This window comes from Tachysurus fulvidraco, chromosome 11 (genome assembly GCF_022655615.1).
Source record: "Tachysurus fulvidraco isolate hzauxx_2018 chromosome 11, HZAU_PFXX_2.0, whole genome shotgun sequence".
In the NCBI taxonomy this organism is placed as follows: domain Eukaryota; kingdom Metazoa; phylum Chordata; class Actinopteri; order Siluriformes; family Bagridae; genus Tachysurus; species Tachysurus fulvidraco.
In genome coordinates this window covers 6991279-7003416 of record NC_062528.1, presented here as the reverse complement: position 1 = coordinate 7003416, position 12138 = coordinate 6991279, and the positions used below count along the sequence as shown (strand labels likewise).

Genomic DNA, 12138 nt, shown 5'->3' with positions numbered 1-12138 from the left:
CAAGGTACCCTTGCTGGGGTCAGTGTTTAGAGTTTGGAATATTCATGAGCCTTGGCTCGCATGCATATTTTTAGTGAACAAATATCGAGCGCATACTAAGAGCTGACAGCTCGCTGCTAATTATAATGTTCCTGTGGATGGCACCTCAGCATCTGACAGCAAAGGAAAGAAATACCAAGAGCTGCTAAGCCTCGTGATGAACGAGCACAACTCGGCAATCAAGATACAGCCAGCAACGTCAGAGCAAAATGCAGAGAACAAGACAACAGAGCCACACAAACCCTAGTGCTTCAGTCACATAATTCTCTGTTGCGGTCACCATATTTGGGATCAAATTTCTGGCTTCAGTGGGCAATGTAAACAGAACCAGTGATAAACGATGGCTAAAATTACTTTCAAAGAGAATAACAATAAGAACAACAACAATATATATTTAATAGAACATATATTAATAGAACATCTGCTGATTAATGCAATTAAATAATCAACTAATCAATGTATAAAATTATACAAGAGCTTTAAGAGCTTTAAGCTCCTTAAGCTTTCACATCAAACATCAGCACGGAAAAATAATGACGTGTCAGCTAAAGATGGGAAAAAGTGATCCTGTCCCCACAGTAACCTAAGATTTCCGTTCTTAAATGACAGGAGTGGAACTTGATCCGTGTCAGTTTTTTCTGCTGTCGTAACCCGCCTGCCAAAACGTTTGGCTCTATTGGCCATCTGACCTCTCTCATTAACAAGTTGCTGTAATCGTATTTTTGCCCCATTCCTAACATGTTCTTAAGGTGTTCTGTTTTCCCTTGGCTGCATGCATCAGATTTAAAACACTGATGCTTGCCTACAAAGACAAAAATGGACCAGTTTCCTCTGACATCAAAGTTCCTGTCACTCCTCGCACTGAACCTCACTCCCACAGATCTACCTGCACTGCTCGACTGGTCCCACCGTCTCTCATGGTAAGAAATAGATATACAACAAGACTCTTTTCTGTTCTGGCACCGAGGTGATGGAATGTACAGTACTTCCTCCAGATGTCCGAACAGCCGAGTCGCCAGCCTGTCTTCAAACGACAGGTGAAGACCTACCTTTTCCTGAAACACTTAAACTAGCACTTATTTTCCTTGTTTGTTTTATGTGTAATTGAACAGAGATTTATGCTGATGGTATCCTGAGTCTGTAACCTAGTGAACCAGTGTTGATGTATTCATTGAGACTTTTTGTACGTCGCTCTGGATAAGAGCGTCTGCCAAATGCCGTAAATGTATTATAAATATATAGTGCTTGGAGTATAACCTATAACACTTATAACTACATCATTTACCATAGACTGGAGAGTGCCTAAAAGATTTCTAGAGAACAAAAGCAAAATTTCACCATCTGGGTGGGTAAACGTTTGAGTAAGGGACGTCAATTTCAGCTCAATTTGATAACGACGAGACAACTGTCCCGTAATGTAGATAGCTATGACCATGAGGATTTGCTGCACTGATGACTGCTGTTTGTTGAAGAATGAAGTATTAGCGTAGTCAGTTATCAGTATAAATGAAGCACAGACACAGGCACAATAAATGATGATGTGATGTCATATGAAACAGAAGGGTACGAGACAGGAACCACGCACAACCAGACGTGACCGTAAATTTGAAGTCATAAGTTGGGGGCACGGTGGCTTAGTGGTTAGCACGTTCGCCTCACACCTCCAGGGTTGGGGGTTCGATTCCCACCTCCGCCTTGTGTGTGTGGAGTTTGCATGTTCTCCCTGTGCCTCGGGGTTTCCTCTGGGTACTCCGGTTTCCTCCCCCTGGTCCAAAGACATGCATGGTAGGTTGATTGGCATCTCTGGAAAATTGTCCGTAGTGTGTGATTGCGTGAGTGAGTGTGTGTGTGCCCTGCGACGGGTTGGTACTCCGTCCAGGGTGTATCCTGCATTGATACCCGATGATGCCTGAGATAAGCACAGGCTCCCCGTGACCCGAGGTAGTTCGGATAAGTGGTAGAAAATGAGTGAGAGAGAGTGAGTTTTCAAGTTACTATGTGTAGATCTCGCTGAAGCTTGGGTAATAATCAGCTGGACATATTACATATAAATTACATCCATGATCCAGTAAATAAGTATGTTTTAGTACTTCTAGCAAACCCGTTTGCAGCTGATATAAATAAGCAAAATCAATCCAAACTCCACACTTGAACAGTTCAAGCTGAGAGCAAAAGCCCAGGTGATCATTACAGTCATTATCTCATTTCTCGTTTTTCCTGCAGCTCCTAAATGTAAATTAATGAATGCTAAAAACCGAGCAGACCGAAGCTCCTTTTCACATGTTGTGCAGTCAGAATATAAAACACACCGGTGTTGAAATTAATCAGCCCTATCAGCACGTACACAAAGCTTATAGCGGCTTTGTGATAGTATTAATATGCGACAGAGGGCTTTTTAAAATCGACCTTCAGGCAATGATTACAGAGTCATGAAGCATGATAGTTTATATATTGTCTTTATGGATGGTATTATATTCATCATCTAATAAAATGCAAACACTCTCTGTGGAAGGCGTAATATTTCTAGAATTGAGTAAAGACGATAAATAATCAAATCAGGTTTATAAACTCAATGTTTTTTTTTTTACTTCACTTCGGACCACTGGAATACACATGGGAATGTCTGCTGGGGGAAATGGTGTGTTTAACTAACACTGTTGTGGCCCAATTACAAAGATGGCTTAATGGGTTTCTAAGCCTATATGGTAAACATAGGGAAAATATTTTTACCATATAAAAAAAGCTGTAATTCTGTGTAATTCTGAAGTTTGTAGTGATTTTTTCTTGTCATGCTCCAATATTTGAATAAAGAACTGCATTATATATTATATAAAGTACTATAATGTTACTAATGTTACATCTACTGCACTTTATTTCTATTCTATTTTGCTTTCTCTTTTTTTTTACTTTACTTTTAAATTCCATTTTTTGACCATTTCTTTTTATTTATTACACGGACAGTCGTAAAAAGCAATATCGTACCGTGTCGTACTGTGTATCATTGTATGGATACACAGTACAGGATTTATCTGGTTGCATAGTCGTGATTCACTTCATAGATGTCTACTTAAAGTACATGCAAAATAAACTGAATCTGGGACATTTTTAATTATTTATTTATTACAGTCACGCTTCTTCAGTCAGGGAATTAAAGGCAGGGTCTCCGATTTTTTGAGAAATGCTTCAGAAAACTGAGTTGGGCTGAAAAATAAACAAAAACAACACAAACGTGTAGCCAATGAGCAGAAAGGGGCGGGTCTTGTCAATATGGGCGGAGAGAGTGTTCAGGGCGCATGTGTGACATTAGCAGAAAGCGTTTTTAACATTGACATGGAGGTTAAAAACAAAGAAAGAAAGCGAAGAAAGGCTTACGATAAGGCAAGAAGTAGGACGTGTTAATATAGGATCCGCTTTCCAGTGCTGGAGAGAACTAAAGGAGCAGGATAATACTGAAATAGCTCAGGAGTTATTGACTCGGGAAACTCCAATATGTGAATATGTGGCCGACTTTACTTAAGACACCGAGGCGCTTTTTTCCTTCTGGATAGGTGAGTAACGTTGGTTTTGCTTTGTTACACAGAACTAATACATGCCGTCCTTCGCATGATTATGCTTGTGTGTCATTTTTGCTTGTTTGTTTATCTGCAATTGTACTGTTCTTCCCTTCAGCTATGATAAAGACACATTTCTTTCCTGCCTGGGTTACGTATGTATGTGTGGGCGGAGCTATCAATACAGGGGTGGGACCCATTTGGGTTAGGGGCGTGTTTGTTTTGGTGATTTTATATGTCAACATTGGCTTTCAAAAATCGGAGACCCTGCCTTTAAATCTGAAGCTTATTTCTTGCAAAGCAAGAATATTCAATTCAATTTGTTGTTTTTTTTTTCTATAGCGATTTTAACAATGGACATTGACACAAAGCAGCATATAAACAGAAATATATAAAGTCAATATATAAAATTTAAAAGTATCCCAAATAAGCGAAACAAAGGCGATAGTGGCCAGGAAAAACTTCCTAAGACGATATAAGGAAGAAACCTTGAAAGGAACCCATCCTCATCTGGGTGGCACAAAAGCGTGGGATTATAAATAATTTATCTTCTATAACTGAGTACTATATGGTCAAAAAGTATAACTGTCTAACCGGGAAGATCATTCTAGGTACAACATGACTACATGTAAAAGAAGTCTTATCTTGTTTCAGTTTAGTGACAGAGACTTGAGTGCAGAACTGGGGGAATACACCCTAAATGAGTCATCACCAGTCCATCACGAAGCATCTCGCACTCACACACTCACTCATTCCTGTTCCTTGACTAGTGTGCACAGTCATTTCATCCACTGCTTCGCTGATCCGAGTATTAATATTACATAATACACAGCCAGACATTTATCTTGTTGAACTGAGTAGAATAGAAGCCTTTATTTTGTCAAGTATACATTTCAGCACAGTGAAATTCTTTCTTCACATATTCCAACTTTGGAGGTTGGGGTCAGCACCCTGGAGCAGAGTGGGTTAAGGACCTTGCATAAGGGCCCATCAGTGGCAGCTTAGCAGTGCTTGGGCTTTCTTTCTTGTCTCAAACATGATGGTTTTTTGAGTGCTATGGCATAAATAAATTGTGGAGGTTTGTTTTCAAAATTTTAAAGGCGTTTTTGCAGTATAAATATTCTTCATTGTTTGAATAAGGGTAAAGCAATGGAAGAAAAGTGTTACACTTTGTCTCTCCTCCATTTCCCAGCTTCATACACCACTGATTCATTGGTGAATATGAAATGAAGTTGTGATTACTTATCTTTCATCTTGTCCATTATACACAAAGGGTGTAATGTAGAAAGAAATGCCTATTAGCTCGAGGTATATGAGCCTCTCAAGATGGTAGAAATAAACCCTTCACCCAATACACACTCATATACTATGCCAACACATACACACCATCTCAGCAATCTGAGCTTATCACATCTAAGAAACAGAACAAGGCAGCACATCAAGCAAGCTTGAGGCAACATCCTAGAAAACTCTGATCTGATAAAAATAGTAAAGGCACGCCACAGCGCACAGCTTATTTCCAACAATGATTGAGCGAGTTCAGGCTCTTCTGCTCCCTGACTGCTCCTTTGGAATCGATTTCACGTTGCTCAGTTCCCCGAAAGACACTAACGGTCTCCACATGACACACAAGCAGCCTAAAAAAGGCAGCACATGAAGAAACGCAAACTGGCATCTTTTTTTTTTTTTTTTTTTTGAGTCAGTTTTGCAAACCCTCAGAACGAGCACCAGTGCCGGATTAGACGGAGTCCAATCAGTCATTCCATCAGTTTTCCAGTGTTGTAATGTAACGGAGTACAAATACTTAGTTACTGTACTTAAGTAGAAATTTCACGTATCTGTACTTTACTCCACTATTTAAATTTATGTCAACTTTCACTTTTACTCCACTACATTTCCTAGATAAAATGTATACTTTTACTCCATTATATTTCCACTAAGCATCTTCGTTACTCGTTACTACAAAATAAAATCTGAAGAAATGTGTGTGACTGCAATAAGGGTGGTTTGGCCAATCACTGCTCCTACATCGTATTACGCAGCTCTGCACGCTCTACGGAGAAGCACAGGCACGCGCAGCGTGCACGCGCAGTCGGAGCTGGGGGCGTTCATCTATAACGTTAATCGGCGGAAAACCGCAAAGACGGCAACCAAAAGCAGTGAAATGTCACTATTCTTATTACCAGAGTTGTAGCACAAACAAAATATTAATGTAAACAATCCATTGAATACTAAATAAAAATAACATTTATTGATTTGGTCTTTGTCTTGTGAATATTTGTTTATTAATGACTGCATTCATTGGACAAACTGTTTGTAGAGAATGCACACATAACTGATTTGATTCAAGACTGGCATCATTACATCTTGCATAAAAAGTTGGTGTCCACTAACATTTAATAATACCATAACTTTTGGCTTACTACGTAGTCATATAATATATAATATAAAACTCTTCTTTTAAATTCTCACTGAGGGCTAAAACCCCTAAAGATGAAACCCTAGAACCGCCCCTTGCTCTTATGCCTACCGAAAATCACTGAAATTTTACTTTTTACTTTTACTTCAAATACTTAAGTACATTAAATATCAGAAAATGATTTTTGATACTTAAGTACAGTAAATATCAGATACATTAAGACTTTTACTTGAGTAATATTTTAAAAGGTAACTTTCACGTCTACAAAAGTTTTTTTCTAGTACGATACTTGTCATGTATTGCTTTCTAGTACTTTATACAACACTGCTGTTTTCAAACAATCTCTATTGCAAACCTGCCAAAAAAACCATGCTTGCATTTTAAACATGAGCTTCGATATGTCCATTGGGAGAAAATAACAGGAATGTAATAAGTCAACTACAACAAGACCGAAGCTGTACATTTCACACATGCTCCATTTTGCACAGTTAAATCATTTCAAATATATTTTAGCTGGATGAATCACTGACAAGATCATTAGGCATAAAAAAGCTCATTCATTCCTGCAGCATGAGTTTGCTAAATGGACATGAGAAGAGGAAGCAAGCAAAGTGCTTTGCATTCGTTTTCTCTTGACTATAAAGGTTCTCTAGTGGTTGCAGATGTCTGGTGTGTAACTAACCGTTGACTGTGAGATGGACCCAGCTGCCGTTGTGGAAGGTGTCGTAATGCTGTTCCAGCATGAGAACCCTGCACTCGTACCAGCCTTGGTCCTCCGAGCGCACCTGATCGATCTGCAGAGACGCCTTGCCATGTAGGCTCGTCCTACCTACAGTAAACACAAACAAGAACACGGAATCCTGTAAAACAATCATATTCATCTCTCTGTTACAAGAAACCACAGATAATGCAGGAGCGTTATTTGTCCCCACATCACAAGGTACAGTATTCAGTGGTTTGATTGGTCAGACGTTAGTGATGTGTTCTCTATATAAACACGGCTCGCTACAGATTATAAACTGTATTAAAGTGCCTGCTTGAATACGTTGCGTTACAGTTTCTCGTATGGCGAATGCTCACATAATTTAATCCTACCAATATACTGTGTTATTAAAAAAGTCTAATCAAAGCTACAGTATGTGTAGCTTTTATAAGGAGAATGTTTATTTAACATTTAAGTAAAAACACTCTACACTGAGGTAAATCCTGCACTTTAGGACGACTTTGTTATGACTAACCCGACCAGCTGCATTTTACATTAACCTAATTCATAGCTTTATCCACAAACTGCATTTGCGTCTTGAGATAAGCGCTGATTAAGAAATGGACTCTCAATACTATAAATACTACATGCCATTACTATATAAAACAGTGAAATATTCATGATGTATTAATCTAAACCAATTACTTTATGAAATCTCGTGAAGATTCTCATGGCGTTTGACAGGAACTATAACTATAGTATTGCAATAATGTGATTAAAGCATGAGGTATAAGCGCACAACCGTAAAATAGCTGGAATAGCGATGTGTGCCAGTATAATAATAATAATGTCAGTATTAAATCCTCACTAAGTGCACTTAACACAACTCTTTATATTGTTGTATAGAAACAATACACTAAATTTCATCAGAGTGTCATTTACAATCACCTTGGACTGTACAGGGAGAGCAAGTCAAGCTAGGACAAAGATGTATATGCGTAGTTTGTGGCCAAATGTATGTGAACCTTTATCCCAAACCTTTGCCACAAAGTCAGAGGCACATGCTTGTCGAGAAGGTCTTTGTATGCTGTGTTATTATGGGATTTCCCTTTACTGGAACTAGGAAGCCCAAAAGTGTGTTAGCCTGATACTGCACATGTGCACAATGCAAGCTATAAGAAGACAAGGCTTTCCAAGGATGGAACTTTGGTAGCTAAACAGAGCCCTTGCTCTAGCCCCATTAAACACCACTAGGATGAACTGGAAGGCTGATTACAAGTCAGGCCTCCTCCAGTGTCACTAATGCTTTTTTTGACTGAATGAACACCATGAGTTTACCACAGCAAGGTTCCAGATCTAGTGGAAAGCCTTTTCAAAAGAGCAGAGGTAATAGGTATTGCAGCAAAATTTGCTATTAATGACCATGGGGTTGGAATGGATGCTCAACAAGCAGGTATCTGTAATGGTCATGTGTCTGTATACTTTCAGGCATCTAGTGTATGAACATTTCTTAGAACTGAATGATGCAACACTGCGTACCCGAAGTACTTGGAAAGCGATACTTGATATTGAAATGAAAACCCGGCCACTCCTCCTTACACTGTGCATAGAAATAAGCGATATTGAAGAAGTTAAATTCAAAATAAGAATGAATATAAATAAAAAGAAATTGAAAGTGATGTACTGAATGTAGTAACAGTAAAATGCACCGCGCAAGAATTTCAGTGGAGTAACATGGACTCCTAATGGAATTGAGGGGTATGATAGCTCCTTCCTTCGGGTTATCAGACTCCTCAACACAGCCATGTCCACAATAGAGATCCCTTACAAATTACACCCTATAATGCTATCACATTACTGTATGCATTAAAACATAGAGCAGTTTAAATAGTAAAGAACGATGGCTGTGTTAGTCCTTCATTAGCAGTAAGGGAGTAAAATAGTGTAAATAATTTTGCAAAAGGTTTTGCTTCTCACTGCACTGAAAGCAACCACATGAGATTTCATCTCTCATCTCCACAGCAGATGACTTTCCTTGAGATTAAACATTGGCATATTGACAGTGTGGCCAGCCTTCATGCTTCACAGCACTATACTGTAGTATTGACCAGTAGATATCATAGCCCTGGGATCACAAGCAGTACCTGAGAGAGGAAACTGCAGGTTTCCAGAGCAGAAAATCAATATGCCATTGGGAAGCAGGGGTTGCAGCCTTGCAGTAAAGGAGGTTTGTATAAGAAAAAAAAAAAAATCAGAGCTTTGGAGAAAACACGTCTATTTTTGCACAGGGTGATAAAGTGCTGATGAGGGGAGGCGTCAGCACCGAGGTTATAGAGCAAATCCACGCTCTCTTGGCAAATGAAAAAGATTATCTCAGCTAGTACTTGAGAGGCACATTTCCTATCATCCTGACTGTTCACTGTAGCCCGATTGCTGTCTGTGCTTCTCATCTTGGTGTATCATAAAGTCATTTTTCAGTTCCTACTCATTGGTTAATGCAGGATGAGAAGCAAGAGCCAAGCTTTTTAGCTGCTTTATGAACATAATCCATATTCCAGGGTTTAGGATTAAGGTGTAGATTTGTGATTGATATGCGGTAACTTAGGGACTGTTGCACAAAAGTTTACATGGCGCAAAAGCAATTTATCTGTGTATATGCTGTTCAAGCTGTTCAAAATTACACTAAACATGCTGCAACAGTATAGATCATTTCCAGAATAGTTCATTTCACAGAATAGTTCATTTCCAGGTTTACTTTCATTATAATGGATATGGCATGATGTACTAATTAAGCCTAATAAAGCAGCTCATGTTATACAAGAGGAATTTTAAGTTAAGGCAGTGATTTAAATTCTACCTGTGACTGACATAGTACTGAGTTTTTATGTTTGCCAAACTAGGTACAGCCTATAATGTAAATAAGATTCTGTGTGATAATGAATAAAAAATATGCCTGACCCCACAAGTGATGTTTCCTTTCCTCAGAGAGAGAGAGAGAGAGAGAGAGAGAGAGAGAGAGAGAGAGAGAGAGAGAGAGAGAGAGAGAGAGAGGAGCTCTGTCACCTTTAGAATTATCTCAGTGGATAAGCCTATGAGTTCAAATCCCAGGACTACCAAGTAGTATTATTACTATAGTTAAATAACACTATTATATATTAATATATTAGTATTATGTACTTATATTGTGATACAATAGTGATAATGATTTAAAATGTAATTTATTTATTTTTAATTTATTAAAAAAACATTATTTTGTATTATTCAGAGATCTGCAAGCGAGTTCTGCATGCAGGGTGACTTTTTAAACAGCATGCATCTGTAAATATATATACATATATACATATATACATACAAACATGTTTTCACAAAATGCTAAAAAAATTTCATGTGTGTGATCAAGTCATGGATGAAAATCTGGACCAGTCTTCTGTGCACAGACCCAAGGGCCCAAGGAGTCAGAACCACAATTGACACAAAGTTAAGAAACCCTGTTCCATAGCTATATCAAATCTGCATTGCAGAGTCAAACCTTTACATTTACAGTTTACACTGTAAGATGTTTATATTAGAAATCCTGTTAGAATGTTACAGCTAGACACCAAAACCAGCATCTGAACAGTACATGCCTCATATCATGTGCTTTGTACAGTCACGGAAACCCTGTGTGTTATGTACACAGTAGATAAAAATGTTGCCCCAAATATGCTTGATGATGCCACATGTATGCAAAGAAGATGGTTAATCCAAGTTTTAGGTATATACAGTGTTTAAGCATCATATTATGAATAACTAGGATTATTTGTTAAGCCCAGTTGAAGTTTCTGCAAAAATATAACCCAGGATTCCCTTTACAAAGCGTTTACCATCAACTAGGAAAACTAGTCCAGGTGTGACTAACTACCCAGTGTCAAAAGGTAAAAAGTCTCCTGCAAATCTAAAGAAATTGGCTACACAACAACTTAAAGATAGTAGAAAGAAAACCCATCATTATACCTCCACAGTGAGTATTTATGTATATATTAGTTGTCTGTAGGACTTGGAGTACTGAATCCTTTGTTATTGATGACATCCGATATAAAGGCATTTTGTGCACCTTTGTCTGTGCACTTTTGTGGACCCATTGTCTCATAATCCGTCCCTCGATCAAGAACTATTTTATAAACTGTTGAGTAATAAAGGGGAAGCCATACTGTTAAATTAAAGCAAATGTGTTGTATTTAATGTGATAATGTAATAAATATGACTGTATGTAGCCCTATGCAGACGCTATTCAAAACTTCCAAACTTATATTTCAATATATTTCTTTATCATTGTAATAGTCATTTTTATTTTCAGTTTTTTTCCTTGATTTTATTTTGCAACCTATTAGACCTGACAGGCTGCTGGCTTTAGTCCACATTTTCTGTATTTCAGGCTTCAGCACTTCAACAAGTACATGTTTTTAAAGACAGTCAATTTTCCACTGCATAAATATTGACATAACTTTTCGACTTAAAATAGTCACCATAAATAAAATAAATGTTGATTTTACTAGTTGGAAGCTCTTACAGTATTATGCATCTCTGTCAGAAAAGGATTCAATAATATTTTGATTATAATTTTGATTCCAAAACTGAAATTCGGTTTGGTGGCAAAACTAAAGTGAGTTAAATAAAAATAAAGGCTGTTAAAAAAAACAAAGAGAACACACTGTTGTAGAATTTCCTGTACACAAATCATAATCTTCTTGGCTTATTTAACGTTTCCATTTTGTGACAGGTCTAATCGCTCCTCTTTTTTTTCTTTTTTTTTATCATCTTTTTTACTTTTACTTTTCTTTACTTTTACAGCATTCGGCAGACGTCCTTATCCAGAGCGACGTACGGTACATGAGTGCTTAAATCTCTAGCATTGAATACGTTAATACTGGCTCATTACTTTACATACTTAAGATAACATGAGTTTAAAACATTTGTTCAAAAATGTGAAAATGTGTCAAAGGTTGTGTTTGTTTTTTTTTTAAATGCAAAAGATAGGGAAAGAAGTGTTAGTTGAAGTGTTTCCTGAATAAGTAGGTCTTCAACCGCCGCTTTTTCCTCTCCTGTGGCCGTTTTTCATTTTCCACATTCTCGTCTTGGTAATACAAAGATCTCATTAAGCAACTCTCACCTGGTTGCCGAAAAAATTTAGACAATTTTTAGAGTTTATAAGTTTATATCTATTAAAATCATGTTTAATGCACAGTTGTGGCATGAGGCAAAGCAATCAAAAAGCCAAATGAAACTGAATTGATTAACAAAACCCCTGAGGGATGCTTCATGTACAGTACATGTTACATGTACATGAAGAGCAAACATATTTCACCTAGAACTAAAATCAAACAAAAACAAAGCTTCAACTTCTTACTTCATTCCTTAATGAAAGTGAGAAGGTCCTCATCGGCCAT

General features: G+C 37.7%; 1 protein-coding gene across 5 annotated transcripts in view; it reads right to left on the bottom strand.

Annotated features, from left to right (window-relative positions):
- The window catches only part of igsf9ba (immunoglobulin superfamily, member 9Ba), an 83493-nt gene that overhangs the window by 49452 nt on the left and 21903 nt on the right, over window positions 1–12138 (bottom strand). For all 5 annotated transcript variants that reach the window (XM_047820881.1, XM_047820877.1, XM_047820879.1 and 2 more), the window contains exon 3: window positions 6692–6838. In XM_047820881.1, the coding sequence (XP_047676837.1) occupies window positions 6692–6838 (147 nt within the window). The remainder of the gene's footprint in view (window positions 1–6691; window positions 6839–12138) is intronic.